This window comes from Malaclemys terrapin, chromosome 11, assembly GCF_027887155.1.
Source record: "Malaclemys terrapin pileata isolate rMalTer1 chromosome 11, rMalTer1.hap1, whole genome shotgun sequence".
NCBI lineage: Eukaryota > Metazoa > Chordata > Testudines > Emydidae > Malaclemys > Malaclemys terrapin.
Genome location: NC_071515.1, coordinates 12,937,902 through 12,955,479, shown reverse-complemented (window position 1 = coordinate 12,955,479; position 17,578 = coordinate 12,937,902). Strand labels below are relative to the sequence as shown.

The 17,578-nt window shown below is 43.7% G+C and overlaps 1 protein-coding gene across 1 annotated transcript in view; it reads right to left on the bottom strand.

Annotated features, from left to right (window-relative positions):
* The window catches only part of BARD1 (BRCA1 associated RING domain 1), a 65,038-nt gene extending 60,028 nt beyond the window's left edge, over positions 1-5,010 (bottom strand). Inside the window, exons 1-2 of the mRNA XM_054044202.1 lie at positions 4,809-5,010; positions 2,754-2,810 (exon numbers count right to left, since the gene is read on the bottom strand). Coding sequence (XP_053900177.1) covers positions 2,754-2,810; positions 4,809-4,963 — 212 coding nt within the window. The 5' untranslated portion in view covers positions 4,964-5,010. The remainder of the gene's footprint in view (positions 1-2,753; positions 2,811-4,808) is intronic.
* Between the last annotated feature and the right edge of the window lie 12,568 nt (positions 5,011-17,578).

Here is a 17,578-nt window from a genome sequence, read left to right as displayed (position 1 = left end):
CAGATTACAGCACCTTTTGATGTTCTGAAAGCTTTTCTTAAAATAAAAAAAAAATCTTACTTCAATAATAATATCCAAATATCTTAGAAGATTTGTTCTCCAAATTAGAGAGGGGTTATCAAAAACTAAATTACTACGTTTTAGACATCTGACAACCAGCCAATTAACTCAATTAAAGATTCCTAGTACTACTCCCCAATGATCCATATTACCACCTCTCAAAATTGCTTTTATTAAAACAATGATATATCCTACACATAGTAAAGTCTCTTGACCAAGACTAAATTTGAGGATTATTTTGCAGAGCATCAAATATTGTGCGGTAAGATGGTGTAAATGGAACAGGGCAAAAGGCTTCCGATCTCTTAAATCACTATTTCTCAAGCTCTATTGGATGTGAGGTTCCACAGAAGTTGTAGACAATGTCTGGAAGAGAAACAGTGGCTGTGGTGGAAGTAGGTCACTTTGGGACCTTTTCAACAGATTTAAATGGGGAAAGATATCACCAGAAGCTCCATGGAAAGTGTGTAATTGCTGCCCTTTAATTTACTAGCCCTGAAGAATCAGAAAATGCCTCTTGCTACCATTTCCCCACCAAGGCCCTTAAGGCAACACAGGGTTAAAAGACCTGCAGCACAGACGCGGCTGGCCCAGGTCAGCTGACTAGGGCTCGTGGGGCTATAAAATTGCAGAGTAGATGTTCAGGCCTGATGTTTATGCAGCTTTGTACTGCAGATCAAATGCTTTGCTGGTAAGTAATTCAACTGTGCTCTATATGGCTTGAGATTAGCGTTTGAGGATCTGAATGCTCTGAAACTTTATTCATTTCTTAAATGGTATGATCAGTGAGGAGGTACTCTTGCAATTCCAGCATTTGTCAAGGAAACGTTGGCTAACACTCAAAAGGCGTTTGAGTCTGAAGACACAGAGTCCTTACAACATGTTATTAGAGACTCATACTGCTGTAACTCAGTATATGCTACAACTACTGGGTAGCAGTGCTGTATGACCAGAGCAAGAAAGAAAAGGAGACCCACAGAGACCTGAATTGCTTGCACCTCAAACTAGCCATCAAAAAGGACAATTCATTGGCCAAACTCCTGCCACATGATGACAGTGTTGATGAACATGTCAAAGGGGCATCTTATCAAACAAAGATCTGGATGTCTATGCAACAGAGGTAAACCACATATTGGATCACCATTGCAAGATGGATGGAAAAATGTGGATAATGAACTATTTCCCATATTCTTCAAGGGCCCAGTGGCATCTAAGCTTCTATAAGACCTTATTTGTGTCTGTTCCAGTATGTGTCATTGCACAATCAACAGTGTCTGTAGTCAGAACAATCTTCCCGGCACAGAACTGTGTACATGCCAAGGAAACGAAGACTGTGGCAACTCCCACGCTCTTGACCGAGATCATAATGATGAACAAAATGATAATGAAGTTGACCGGAAATGTCAGCCGCACTATTACATTCAATGATACCTGTGCAAATTTATTATTAGATTTTGTTTTATCCTTTGGATCATTGTTGTGATGCTTTGAGGTCACAAAATCCAATATTGAGTCTTTAAACCAATGGAAGTGAATGTAAATATTTGAACCAGTTGATGGTGTCATTGTTTATACCCATTTCTTTGGTAACAACACTGTGTGACAGCTTCACATCATGCCTCATCTTAAAATAGACATAATAAGCTTTCAAATGACGTATGATGTGTGGTGTCTGCCACTCTCTTGCCTACACTGGAAAAGGGAGAGCCCCACCTGAGGGAGAATATATTGACCACGTAACCTCTATGGGCACAGTGTCTATTGTATTAACAAGAGGTTACGGCGAAATGCAAATTATTGTCTTACAACTGGCATCAAGTAAACTGTTAAGCTAAGGACTTGCATATCTTCCCATCTCTAACCTGATCCTGCATGCTCCATGGGAATTTCTGGACAATAAAAACAGAAAGTGTTCTCCCTTTCCTGCTAGTTGGATACATTAAACCCTCTGCATTTGCTTTGGTATGCCAATATAACCTATGAATACTTCTGCCTGTCCAATATGTACATTGTCCTCTCAGATGAGGGTACTACAGTGTGGACAAACTATTGAATCTTTCCAGACTAATTCCTGTAACTGAAAGACTCCTCTTGGTATTCTCAGCACTACAATTCAAATATAAAGAAGATAATTTTAGCCGTTCTGTTCAGATAATTTGCCTCTTACAAACACAACTCAGGGTAAACTAAAACCCTAAATATGTAGGCACTGATCCTGCTAAAATCTCCATGCAGACAGATCTCTGCACCCACCTGGACCCCTACTAAAGCCAAAAGGGGCTCTGCATGGGCTAATCTCTGTGGGACTAAGGCCTTAATTCCAAGATTTATGATTTCTTGTGAAGACCCAATCAGGCAGAGCTAATGGTTCCTTTTATTTAAAAAAAAAAAAAAAACATTTACACATCTAATTTTCCCTGTTGTATTCCCCAAGCTCTTCCGTTCCCACAGAACAGACTATAAGAATAAGGACAGCATGAATTTCAAATATTACTCTATTTTAAAACTGTTTAGCTTTTTCTTTTGACCTCACTGTCTCCAAACCAGGAAAACTTACACACATGTAGAACAGTCCCACTGATGTCAACTGAACTACTCAGATATGGAAAGTTAAGGGTATTATACATAACTGTTTGCAGGACTGGGGTCCTTTTCTTTACAGCTGTTTCATATAAAGTAAATACGGTACTTACAGACAGAAGACATGCTCACATTTTCCCAAGCACACAGGTTCCTTAAGGATGTTCATGCTATTCAGAGAGGAAGGAAAGCATTAATGATTTAAAAAAGTCTTAGCTCCTAGAACACCAAAGAACCAATTAGTTTTGAAGGCATCTGCATTTGTGCCTGCAGTTAAAACATTATTGCTAGCAGGACGCTAGCATGGTTTTCCTGATGAGCTTGAGATATTCTGTTTGAGGAGTAGTGTTATAAATCACGCTACTGAATAAGTGGAAAGTAGCATGGTTCTCTGATAAAATGTCTCCTTCCATAATAATCAGGGAAATCATTATAGAACCCAACAGCTTTGTAAGCCCACTGACAGCTAGCATGGTTCTGATTCCAATGTAGATGCATTTACTGCACAACCAGCTTCCTTAGGCTCTGTCCAGACAGCAGCAGATCAAGCTGACAACAGCTGTTTTCTGAAACAAGTAAACACAGCTCTGCTTCACTACATTAGCACTGCTCACTGTTAATCTCTCTAGGGAGGTATAAGCCCATTACCACAGTAGCCAAGTATTGGGAAAGTCAAGGGCATATTTACAACAGTTTTACAACACAATCATTATAGGGTTTCAACTCCCTCTGAGATGGATGTCCTTTTGGGAGCGGTCACACCACCTAACTATGCCAATGCAATTACATTAGAAACAGCAGATCCTCAACATTATAGAACCCTCCTCTAGGGCAGGATATCAGTTTCAGATGGTTTAATATGTCTGGTCTGGAGGTCAAAAGTGCTCTAGCAGGAAGCACTAAGGGTACCTATGGAACGGGGGTTGTTCGCTATTTATTCTAAGTGCTCAAGGACAGAGCAGTGTATAATTCCTGTCTCCCAGAGTTCCTACACATTAACAACACTTAGGCCTCAGGCTGCCATCAGACAGGCTAGCCAGACTCTCATGAAGCCCCAGTGGGACTCTGAAGGGAAGACAGGAGTGTCAGGTAATGTGGGATCACACCAGCATGAGTTCTTATCACATATATATTAGGAATGGAGTGGGCCCCAGGAGATGGGAATGGGCCCCTCAGCTTCAGCCATGTCAATGCCAGGATAACTGAGGAGGGAGGATGATAAAGGGTGATCTGGAGAATTCCTGGAAGAGTATTGGCATGCGGACAACTTGTATGGACCAATCTCCCCACCAGATGACAGAAGGGGCCACAGGGGTGGGTCAGTCACTCCGCTGTGGAGAGGTCCCCTTGGGGTGGGTCAGTCTCTCCACAGCAAAGGACAGGGGGGAATCCTGGGGGCAGGGCAGATCAGTCTCTCTACAGGAGAGGGTGCTTAAGGGGGGGGTCGCAGGGGCCAGGTCAATCTCCCCATGGGGGGGAGAAGGGTCACAGGGAGCCCCAGGGGGCAGGTCAGTCTCCCCGCAGGGGGGTGTTTCAGGGACAGCCCCAAGGAGGTGAGTCGGTCTCTCCCCGCAGGGGGAAGGGCAGGATCCTGGGGGTGGGGGGGGTATCTGTCCTCAGGGAAGGGGGGTCAGTCTCTCCCGGCGGGATGGGGGGGGTATCTGTGACCAGGGGAAGGGCAGGATTCGGGGGGGAGGGGAAGATCTGTCCCCGGGGGAAGGGCGGGATCCAGGGGGGAGGGGGAGATCTGTCCCCGGGGGGAGGAGGGGATCCCGGGGGGAGGGGGAGATCTGTCCCGGGGGGAAAATGGGATCCTGGGGCGGGAGGATCTGTCCCCGGGGGAAGGGCAGGATCCGGGGGGAAAGGGGGTATCTGTCCCTGGGGGAAGGGCAGGATCCGGGGGGGGGGGGAGGGCGGGATCTGTCCCCGGGGGAGGGCGGGATCCGGGGGCAGGGCGGGATCTGTCCCCGGGGGGGGGAGGTGGAGATCTGTCCCCGGGGAGAGGGCGGGATCCGGGGGGGGGGGGGAGATCTGTCCCCGGGGGGAGATCTGTCCCCGGGGGGAGGGCAAGATCAGGGGCGGGAGGATCTGTCCCTGGGAAGGGCGGGTCAGTCTCTCCCAGGATCGCGGTGACTCCCCAGCCCGGGCCCCGGGGCAGGCGCGGTTACCAGCGGGAGCAGCGCAGCCGCCCCTCCAGCTGCCGCAGGGCGGCCCGGGTGCTGTCCCAGCAGCCGGCGGGCAGTTCCATGCCGAGCGGGGCGGGAACAGCCCTGCCTGCCTGTGCCGGCTGGTTCCCGGAGCGAGCCCGCAGCGCAGCCCACATCTTCCCGCTGCTACGGGGCAGGCCGCCGCTCAAACCAACCGCGGGCTCCCGCCCGAAGCACGGCGCATGCGCGGGTCGGCCCAGGGGGCGTAGCCGGGCGCGCGCACGGGTTGCGGGGCGCCCGAAGCCCCGCCCCAGAGGCAGAGCCGCTGCCGGAGGGACGGGGAACGGCCGGGCGGAGTCGCCAGGAGGGCGACTGCCCGGTTGGATCCCTCTTTCTCTGGGGGCGGGGCCTAGACTCCAGCCTCTCCCACCCTCTGCCCCAGGGGAGGGGCCCAGACAGCCCCCTCCACTCCCCTCGCGGGGGGTCAGAGCCCAGACTCTCTCCTCCACTCGCCTCGCTCTGGAGGAGCAGGGCCGAGACACCCCCATTCTCCCCCATTCCCTGTGTGATGAGAGACTGTCTCTCCACTGTTGTGGCCATCAGCATTGCGGGGCCACACACCACAGAAGCCTTGGGGCTCGGTTGGCGGCCAGGAGCAGCTGGGCCAAGGCTCCCCACACAGCTCCATAGCCCTGGCGGCAGAGCTGACCAGAGCTGCAGTGGGTCCATCATTATGGGTCATCCCTGCCCTGTGGGAACTCAATGGGAAAAGTGACACGATTTCCTTTGCGATCTCTGCTGGGAAGGGAGCAATGTACAGCCCACAACTCCCTAGCCCCCCTCTGGCAGCCCCGCTCCTCATCCAGGCCCCATCACTTGTGAAGATCTCCAGCCCCGTCGACTCCACTAGGTTCAAAGAAAGGAGGGATGGTGCCAGCCTTTTCTGCATATGGGAGCTCTCTAACTGCAAATCTAAGAACATGATCTCCCAGCAACATTAGTCCAACCAGTCCATTTGGCAAGCACTGCACATTTTAATAAATGTTTGCAGGATTGGGCCATTTAAACCAACTGCAAGTGTCGCAGCATCTGAAAAAAAGTCACTGCCTACAGCTTCAAAACTACACAATTTACTCAGTTAAAGAATTGCAGCCCAGGGTACAGCAATATACATGAGGCAGGACTGGCATTTTGCATGCAAGAAATAGCAATATTACTAGTGTACTCAAATGTACAGTGCAATGGTCTATGCATTTTCAGCTCAGTACTGCAAAGAGATAGTACCTAGCATAGTACTTCCTACTGAGAGTAGTTCCATTGATTTCAGTGCAGTTGAAATCAATGGGACTGATTTCTCAAGGCAGTGTTTGCAGGATCAGGCACTTTATTTGTTTTTGCAGAGTTGCTGGAAAGTGATTCGCCACAGGAACAAGTTTGTATGTTTCCTTAAGAAAACAGAACTATTTTTTTATGGATTTCCTTAGGCTATTTGTTCAGTGTTTTATACATTAAAATATGAAGACCTTCCCATGTCTCTGTATTTCCCATTCCCTTTCATCTCTCGAATGGTGTTCATTTAAAAAGTAAAATAAAACTAATTAATTTGAGGAAAAACATCATTGAAGCCTTTATTTTGAAGACAAGAGAGCAAAAAACATACAAGGAAAGCCGCAAAGAGGGCTCCATTACATTTAATCCAGACGGGCAATATTAACTGTTGCCCTGAGAGGACCAAGAATTACAGTCTCAAGGAACGATTTTTGCTAATAAGCATTGTTTCTAGTGGTAAGTTGTTGCTAAGCATTGTCTCTAGTGGTAAGTTTTCTACTCCTTTTAAAGGCAACAGTTCTGATTCTGTTCCACATCAAGTTCAGTTCTGGATAGATAGGCTTGGAAGGATTCGATATTGATTGGTAACTGTTGATTTCGCCATACACACACAAACTGATGAAAAAAATATTTCCATTGAAATTGAAATTTACCCATAGGCACAGTAAGAAAAATGCTGCTTGAGAACTTACTAGAGTTTAAGGGTATTTGTATATTTTGATGTGATCTTAACAATCTGTTTTAACATTTAAAAAGCTTTAATTTTTTGAATCTCAGCGTCTGTCATTAACTACTTGTCTGAACCCCCTATTGCCTGACACTCACCTTAATTTCCTGCAACTGTGAAAATGTAAATAGATAAAAACCATAAAACATGTTGAAGCCCGTACATTTGCAAAACTGTGAAAATTTAAATGGATGAAAAAATATTTAAAATGCATAAAAAATACATAGCAATATTATCCATTGGAATTATAAAATAATAATAATAATAATTGAATTCCACCAAGTTATGTAGAGAGTATAATCAAGTCAGGTGCCCTTAATGGAACTACTCACAGTAGCAAGCACAATGCTTGGTAGAAAGTTATTTTTCTAACATAGCTATATTGTAGTAATTAAATATGTTATACAATCAGATAGTTTTTTCTAGCATATTAGAAAACAAAATGTTTGTCAAATGTGTAGCCTTTGGGAGTGTTCTTATAAAGCCATTCAAATTGTGAGCCTAAACCATTTGGCAATGTCTTTTTAAGCTGGAAAAACAGTCAGTCAGATGGATCAAGGGCAGTAGCACATGAGAAGCCACACTCAGCTGTCAAAAGAGAGAGAGAAAAGGAGTACACAGTTAATTTTCTGCAGTTCTGTCTCGATTGTGATTAACCTTGGTTGTATATTTCATTTGGCCCATTGATCACTTGCAGCCAAGTCTTCAGCTGGTTTATATTGGCACCACTCCATTGCAAGCAATGAAGCTACTTTTTATATCAGTTATGGATCTGGCCCAATCCATTCCTCCTCCTATTTGAAATGTTGCAAATTTGTCCAATTCCATGCCAGTACCTTGTCAATCTGCAAGCAATGTAGCAGTTTTTAACTTCTTGTTCTAAGGTAGAATAGATGGGAGGCGGGAGGAATTTTTAGTCTCAGCTAAGGGAAATAGAAACGATAAATCCTTTGCTGAGTAATGCCATTTTGTAATTCACTTGCCTCTTGCTTTGATAAGGATACGTACAGCTATCTGTGCAAACCTATTTCAAACCTCAATAATTCTCTCACTTAGAATACTCAGTGCTCTCTGTAGGCAAATGTTTAATCTGATAAATGGATCTACATGGCCACATACTCTGTTCTGCGGGACACTTTAATTAGATTTTACGTGCATATTAGGGGATATTTCATTATACATATCAATGTACAAAATCTTATGAAAAATGAAAACTGAGCCCTCTCTATTTATTTTCTTGACCCTGTCCTTCTAATTGAAGATATCACAGCAACCCTTTCTTATTGGGATACTGAATATGTTTTCAATGATCTGAAGGCACATTGAGTATCACTAGGCAGCTGAATTTAGCCTCAACATTTCTCTCCTTTTGAACTGCATAGTACAGCTACTATGATGTCAGGAAATAGCAATGAAAGCAAGTCTTATCATGGTATTGCCCCATTACTTTTGCATAGAGAATCAGCAAGCACTGTACAAGAATTAGAAGCGGAAGCTCCATGAGGGCCCAATTTCTCATGTTTTCTCTTTATGGAACAACCCTCATAACTGGTTATAACCTTGGACTTCTATTACCAAAACATAGACTCTGCCATTTAAGCTAACGGGTGACCTCATTGGCTGGGGGCTGTAGTAGTCGGTTGGTACCCTGTGTGTAAACTAGCCACTGCAGGGGAATGCAACGCACATATAGTACACATATTATACAGACACTGAAAAGGAAACCAAAACAAGATGGCAAATCAGAGAGATGAGTTTGAAATCTTCCTCAGTAGGACTATGCCAAGATTTTGTGGGAACCTAACAGCACAATGATGAAATTCCACCCTGTGGGACTGCACTTGCTTTGCCCACGACAAAGGTTTGTTACCTAGCTATCTGAGGAAAGCTATAAAATGCTTAAAATGTGGAGTTCATAATGGAAATGCCAACACATTAAATACTGTAATGATGGTATGATTGGGTTCTGCTATAAGTATTAAACTGGTACCTTCTCCAGCCTGGAAGACTCTCGGCAGACGCAGTCAAGCATGAAAGGTTGTGGACAGAGATTGAGTGAAGGTAGCAAGCCAAAGCCAGTGGTCTTTCAGTTGCTGTGTATATAACCAATCAAAAATGTTCATCCTCAGAACACGGCAATATTAAGATGTTCCCACAGTGGCCTTAAAGGTTTCTGTATCTCTTCTATTTCCTGCTCATTTATCAAATTCAATCTGACACAGATATTTCACTGGTCATTGTTTTTTGTTCACTAACACTTCAGAGTTCAACCCATTCCACCACTTTTTACTGCTTGCTATTTTTAAAGGATATCTCTGTAGAAGCCCCTCCCTCCCTCTTTTCTGCACAGTGTAATTACTGAAGCACATAAAGCAGTTATAGCAGGAATTTATCACTTTCAGGTAGAAATACTCCCAGCCAAATCAAAGATAGAGTAGGAATGCCAGAAGCAATTTATAACAGGCTCACTGACATTTCATGTCGAGAAACTCTCCCAGTGAATACTCATCAAGTCATAAATCTCTGAGCAAATGTGATTAAAGCAAGCAAGTTATTCTTTGGAGGGGAACTTCATAATAAAAGAATTCTGTGATGCAAAGCAGCAAAATTTGGTTGACAAAAATCATGGAAAACAGATGTCAGTAAAATGTACAAACAGCTTGTTTTAAATTTCAGTGGTGTTTCAGCAGCTGCTTGGGCACGAATAAAATGTTCATTTGGCACACGGACCCTGGCACCCATTCCGTTTTCCTTTTTACTTTAAAATTTTGCAATCAGCTCCATCAGAACTCAAGCAGTAATTTCAATTCGTATCAAGGGAGCCGTTGAGAGTTAACGCTCAAAACGGCCCACGGCTGTTAAGACAAAGTTTGTGACTGTAATGCTTCAGCACCCACAATCTTTATGAGCACATACACTGCTTTGTCATATGGAACTCCCCATAATGGCCACTACTCAAGGAAAGTATTTAAGCACATGCCTAACTTTAAGCACGTGAGTAGTCCCAGCATATGCTTAAGTACCTTCCAGAATAGGGGCCATAAAATAGCTATAAAATGGCATTTATTGCCATAAACCCTTTATTTTATTGATAGTCTCTCCAGTGATTGTGATATATTGCAACACTTAATTGTTAGGGAACAAGTTTTTGCTCTTGTTTCTGGTACTTTTAACTGCTGCTTGATGGAGAATTTCTGTTGACTATTAAGTCTGGGTTTAAAATGTATCATAATGAGTTTGTTTGGGGTTTTTTGCCCCCATACCCTCAAAAGTAGCTTCTTCACTTTTCAGATTTAATGTGGAGAAATTACGCTTTTGGTAGAAGGGGCAGCTAGCTTGTGGGACAACACAGGGAAAAGCACAAGTATGATCCCTAAGAAGAGGGATATGGTCCTTTCTTCAATCTAATTCTCCCCTTTTATTCTCCACATAACATGAAAAGCTAGTTTTCAGGATGATTTTAGAGATATCCAAAATCTGTATATACTTGGGCTTAGGGCTAAGTAAGGGGTGAAATGCAAGGTATGCATTGCTGTAGCAATGTTACAAACCATAGTTAGAGATTGGATAACTAAAACTGCTCTGTGTTCTGTCAAATCTGCTAAACACTTAAGCACATGCTTAAAAGTTATGCATATGCTTAAGTGCTTTGCTAACCAAGGCCTGCATGTTGTGTCTTAGGGCTAATGGTATGGCAAAAAAATTTCCTATTCAATTCAGATTCCTATACCTTGCCTATCATTTTGGTATCAGAGCACTTTCTCTTCTTGAGTGTGTTTGGAGAATGTTAGCAGCATCCGGTTTTGCCCTGGGGGCAGATCTTTCTGTGGTATTTAACAAAGATTTGTAGAGAACCCTTTTTATTCACTCTCTCCCTTACTCAAGCAAAGATGAGTTTTATTTCAGTAGTTTCAGCAGTTAATTTAAGAAGGTGCAAGACTGAACACAGGATTCAAATGTGTATTCCTGCTAAATGACAAAAATGTGGCACCTGTAGATGTGCCTAAGGTGTTACTGGCAAAGAATCAAACAGTAGCTCCTCAGTTTGGGGGGATATTCTGTGCTTTTTGGGGGGCCCTCCACAACCATTTGCATAAGATTAAAGAATCATCTTCAAATCAACTAATTAGAGCACCATTTTCAGTTTGCTGCTCCACTTAGGATAGGATTCTCAGCCTCACACAGGATCTGGTGTCTAGAAATCTCTGAGCATCATCAAAGTCTAAGAAAATGTCCTTATTGACATCCAAAATAATTTGAAGTTTGGTAGGATAAAATATCACCCCATGAATTTCAACCTTAGCAAATTCAGGCTTCAATAAATCAAATTTATGCCTCCCAATCTAGGTTGCCCTAGATAAATCAGGGAACATAACAATGCATCTTTCTGAAAAAGTAATCATTGTCTTTGTATTTGAGATAACACTTGCTTTTTATCCCCCAGGGAGGAAAGAAACAATGAAGATGCATTGACAGTCTGATATAAAAAACAATGACCCGTCTTTTGCAAATGTAATTGGCATCTGCAAAATCTGCATTGGCTATTAAAATGCAGGTGCAGCACACAGAGCTAAAGATGCAGGCACTCTGATTTGCACCTGCACCTCATTCTGCATTTGCAAAAATACAGGCCATTTGTTGCCATTGGCAGTGTGGTAGTCACATCTGTGTGCTAGGTTCCAGCTGTGAAAAGTGTGGTTAGATCTCTGTAATAGCCTGTGTTTCTGGGGCTTGGGAAACACACCCCGCTGTGTTAATAATACTGAGCAGTATCCCTTTAGTAACTGCCTGTAATCACAAGTGGTGGGATTTAAGTGGTGTGTTAACTTTGTGCTGGCCATCACCTCATGGCTGAATTTCACCCGCAGTGAATAAATGATCTAGTCATACCAAGAGTGGAAGCGAAGACAAAAGTGTAAGAAGAGATGTTTAGATCCCTTGCATAGCCAAGGCAACATGCCATCAACCAGCATAGTTTTGTCTCACAAGGCATTTCTGGCCGGGAGGGACCTCCCTGAACAGCCATACCACAATATCAATCTTATTTGCATGATTTGATTGGGAGAAGTTGGAAGCCAGGGATTAGGGAGCAGCTTCTTGAATACAGAGTATGTGATGAATGCTCTTGTTCTAGCACCAATTACTATTATTATCTAGCTCTTCTGAAGCACTCGCCCAAGGTCACCCAGTGGCAGAGCCAAGAATAGACACCTCCCCTATTATGGATGCAGAAGAAGACAGCATGTCTGGAAGGCAGGAGGTTTTCTTCAGGGGTGAGTCTAATGGCTGAATGTCTTCTTCTGAGAGAGAAGATGATGAGGATGAGGCCAATGCTGCAACAGTGCCAGTTGCTGCAGAGGAGCAGGAAGGTCATGTCATGGAATGGCCTCGAACAGGTGGCACTAGCGGGCAGGGAGGAGGAGCTCACCGCTATATGCAGCGGCTGCCATCTTACTGCAGGAAGAGTGTCCTAAAAGAAAAAGCGCATACAGGTGATGGGGAGGCGGTACTGCTAGTGGAATGAGAGAGGCCCCAGGGGCTAGTAAGGAAGAATGCTCGTGATTCCCGTGATGCTGTCTGTTCTGCTCCAAGCAGTGGCAAGATCGGCAGAAATTACAACACCCAGTACACAGCAGGAAAGGTCAAAAATCATGGATGTGTAAAGCCCTGATTTCTCCCCTGCCTGGGGATACTTCATCAAGCAGTGACACTGTGATGAGCAGACTCAGGGAAAAACCAAAACACAACACAAGGTGAGCCTCAGCATGGGCAGGGCAGGAGAAATACAGCCATCGGTGAGACAGAACAGCAGCAACACCCATGGAGGCCCCATTCTAGCCAATGCAAGTTTGAGCAGCCCTCTGGGCTTGCCCTCAGGATCAAGATTGGCAGAAAGTCCCCTATTTCCCCTGCCCAGGTGAATCTAGCTGAGTGCAGGCACACTGGAGGAGCAGGCCATAACTCAAAGGGATATATAACCACAGGGCAAGGATTACTGGAGAGCAGCATGCTCTGGCTATACCGTCCAGCCCCTGCTTCTCTCAAAATCAGCACACACACGCCCCCGGATGGCCAAGCTGCCGGCGGGGTCAGCAATGGAAGTTGAAAAACAGGCAATGAAGTCTCTATGCCACGTGGAGGTCCCCATGCAAGGGCAATGCCTTGTTAGGGCACTTCCCCATCCCCTTTCTTCCCATTTCTCAAAGGAGATGGAGCAGAGGTGAGGATCTGCCTCCTCAAAACTCGAAAACCAAGGTAAGAATCTGGAGTTAAAGTAATGTTCTATTTGCTGACTCAGTCACTAAATATGAGCAGTCACCAAACTGATCCTTTGCTTCATGCTCCTTTTTCTTATGATTTATGCACCATATGTTCACTACACAAAAACTGGAGGGTTAATGGAAGTCCAGCTGATCAAGTTATAATGATTAGAACATTGCTAAAGGTCCTCCTCCGAGAATGAGCCTTTAACAAGTAATCCCAATTTGAAACATTCAGCGCAGGCTACAAACAACATATGATCCATAGAGCTCTTTTGTGAACTTGGCATTTACATTAGAAAAATATGTGATACCAATATATACTGTATAGGACAATAAAACAGCTAAGTACCTCATCTTCCCTTCCACTAGTTGAAATATGCTCAGAGTCCTTCCCAATAAATCAGTATATATGTACATAGCCCCCATTGTGCAGAAACATTATCTGCAGATTTACAAACATTTACAACTAAGGTAGACATAAGACAAACCACTGCCCCAGGTAGCTAAGAGCTAACCAATATTTTTATTCGGGAAATGTATAGAAGTCGTGAGTGATTTATTATCCCTAATTTTGTAAGGTTAAGGCAGTGCAGACACTGAAAATATAAGAACCACCTGTCTCTACAGTGAATTACTGCAGACAGTTGGCGAGTCAGAAGCAAAATGCTGCAGACAACAGGGGAGTAAAAAATAAACAGATCACTAAATTTGGTTTGTGCAGTATTTAAAGTACAGGCAAAGGAATTCTGGCCTATATGAAGCCCACGTATTTTAAAATCAATTTGTTACGTGACAGAAAGCCAGTAAAATAGTTTCCGTAGTGGTGTGATATAGTGAGATAGTCAAGTTCCAAACATACATGAATCAAGTATTCCATATCCTGCCGAGACAACAATGCTCTTAGCCTTGCTAAATTGATAATGTGATTTCTTAACAATGTGGTTCTTCAAAGAAAAGCGCAGGGTGAAGTATGGTGCCAAGGTTTCCGGCTGACAGGGAAGGGAAAATCATATTCTACCTTGTGCTAAAAAAGAGCGCTGCCCATGTGGTAATGCCCATTTTATGTAAATACACCAGTACTTGATATTTTATTCATTAAGCAAAGTTCCCCAGCTGATTTTCAGTAAAGCTACAATTATTATTTTATTCATCATGTAACAGCACCGGGCACAGTAAAAATGATAGTGATAAATAAAGGCAACTGCCCTTATGTTTGACAAGTCAGGTTGCTTTCCCCACACTGAAAGACTATGAACCAGTGAGAGTTTTCCCCTTTTAAATCAGGTACCAAGCAGATCTTTAAATAACTCCTCTTCCCTCTCAAAAACACCAGGTCAAAGGTGGACCCGGGTCCTGCAGCAGTTCTAAAGATGCACCACAGAAATGCTCACAATGGTTGATATGGTGCATCTTTAGAACCATTGCAGGGCCCAGTTCCACCTCTGAAAAATCACGTAAAGATTCCCACTCGGCCCTATGCGATTGTATTAGATGAGCTACGTGGATCATAGCTCCAGGGGAGAGTGCAAGGGCTGTGGGGCGAGGGAGTCATGAGTGGATGAAAGAGGGCAGGGAGCAGGTAAAGTTATGGCCCCATCTGCCCATACAGCAGATGAGGGAAGCTGCACCCAAGGGCTGTTGTAATTACTCCTCACAAAGTGGAGCCCTAGGAGGTACTGTGTATCTGAGGCACAATGCTTCCTGGTGACCTGCCTTCTGATTAGTCAAGGCCTTGGGACTATATCTAAAGATAAAAGCTATCTTTCAGGATTTGTGTGATAGCTCGCAAGACCGCCAATGACAGGAAAGAGAAATCTGCTCCAGCTAAGTGACAGTTCTTCAGTTCTCCTTAAACGGTGTGGTAAAATTCTACTATAAGAACAATGCAATGTCTATCTGCCATTCGTTAATGCTGATCAGTAATTCGGGGAGAGAACCCACAGAAGAGCTGGGTATTGTGAAAGCTTTAGTTCTTCCCTAAGAAATTATCATTTAGATTTGCCTTGAAACTACATCTTGTAGTGTATCTGTGTGTGTGTCGGGGGCAGTTCATGTTATGTTTTCTTTTGTTGTAGCTTTACATAGGAAATCTCTCCTCTTGCCCCTCCTATATTCACAGAAAGAAGGAAAAGCCAGCACTGGACCAAAAGATGAATCTCATACATATCTCAAGGATCTTAAATTAGTTTGAGATTTTCCCATCTGTACAGAGTAGTTTCAACGAGTGATTGAACCCGTGGTTGTAGTTGCAAATAATCTGTCATTTTAGTCACTTTTTAACTTGCTATTTTTCAATTTCGGTTTCAGGGAGTGCATGCAGACAAAATCCTTTGTAGACGTGCCCTTTGGATTTAGCGATTCATACAGTGAAAGCAGAACTGATGAACCATGAGCTTCTTTGCTGCTAACTTTAATTAAAAATGCCATGTCTAACTCCAGCAGATGTTCCTGCTGTTGAGAGTAGACTAATAATTTGATGCTGACTCTGCTGCTTAGACGAAAAGTGTAAGAGACTATTTTAAATTTCCATTTGGGATGAAATCCCTCAATATTCAAAATTTGCTGTTCTAGTGGGCCTGAACCAATTATGAGTCAAATCATCTTAGGTTTCTACACTAGCCCGAGAGGCATGACGTTACTAAGACGCTTGTGAAAATACTAGAGTAATGTCTGGCAGCTATTAGGACTTTGGCTGTGGGTTGAAATTAGTCCACCCGTAGAAGGCCTGGTGAACAAACTAAACCCATTAGAGGGCTATAATTCTGCTGTTTGGGGGAAAGGGGAGTTCCTTTCTGTTGTCTTAGACTCATAGACTTTAAGGCCAGAAGGGAACATTATGGTCATCAAGTCTGACCTCCTGCACATTGCAGGCCATGGATCCTGCCCCTCCCCCATAATAGACTTCTGTCCTCTTGCTGAGTTACTGAAGTCCTCAAATCATGATTTAAAGACTCCAAGTTACAGAGAATCCACCATTTACACTAGTTTAAACCTGTAAGTGACCCCGTGCCTCATGCTGCAGAGGAAGGCAAAAAAACTCCCAAGGTCTCTGGCAATCTGGGAAAATATGGCGGTCAGTTGGACCCTGAGCATTTCAGCTGGACACCTGGGAAAGAATTCTCTGTAGTAACTCAGAGGTCTCCCTATCTAGTGTCCCATCACTGGCCGTTGGGGATATTTGCTACTAGCAGTTCTAGATCAGCTACATGCCATTGTAAACAGTCTCATCATATCATCCCCTTCATAAACTTATCAAGCTCAGTCTTGAAGCCCATTAGGTTTTTTGCCCCCACTGCTCCCCCTGGAAGGCTGTTCCAGAACTTCACTCCTCTGTTGGTTAGAAACCTTTGTCTACTTTCAAGCCTAAACTTGTTGATGGCCAGTTTATATCCATTTGTTCTTGTGTCAGTGGTGGCCCTTAACTTATATAACTCCTCTCCCTCCCTTGTATTTATCCCTCTCATGTATTTATAGAGAGCAATCATATCTCGTTTGGTTAGGTTAAACAAGCCAAGTTCTTTGAGTTGCCTCTCGTAAGGTAGGTTTTCCATTCCTCAGATCATCCTAATAGCCCTTCTCTCTGCCTGTTCTGGCTTGAATTCATCTTTCTTAAACATGGGACACCAGAATTGCACACACTATTCCAGATGGGGTCTCACCAGTGCCTTGTACAGGAGTACGAATACTTCCCTATCTCGACTGGAAATACCTCCCCTGATGCATGCTAGGATCAAATGAGCCTTTTTCCACAGCTGTATCATATTGGCGGCTCATCAACCAATCCACCCAGCTCTTTTTCCTCCTCTGTCACTTCCAACTGATAAGTCCCCAGCTTATAGCAAACATTCTTGTTGTTAGTCCTTAAGTGCATGACCTTTCACTTTGCACTGTTAAATTTCACCCCATGTCTATTGCTACAGTTTTCAAGGTTGTCCATATCTTCTTGTATGATATTCTGGTCCTCCTCCATATTGGCAATACTTCCCAACTTTGTGTCAGCTGCAAATTTTATTAGCACACTCCCAATTTTCGTGCCAAGGTCATTAATTAAAATGTTAAATAAGATTGGTCCCAAGCCTGAACCCTGAGGAACTCCACTAGTAACCAGCTGGGATCTCTCCACACCCAAACATTCTACAAGAAGGTTTTCAAAAGTTCTAGGAATCAACAATAGAGCTGGTAGGAAACTTTCTGTCAGAATGTTTTTTCGAAGGAAAATGGCTTTTAAATGGAGTGGAAATCTTCTAAATACATTAAACGTCCTCTTAGACAGATAGGATGCCTTGATGAAGATTTAATTGCCTTTTCCCCAGTATGCCTCCTTTTGAATATGTACTGCAGTATGCCCCTTTCAAGTTCCAGCCTTTTTAATTTGCCTTTCTGATTGCCATATGTGCTGTTAGCAGGTCAATGATCTTTATACTGTCAATCAGAGATCAGTATCTTGAGATTCATCATGGTAAGACAATGGT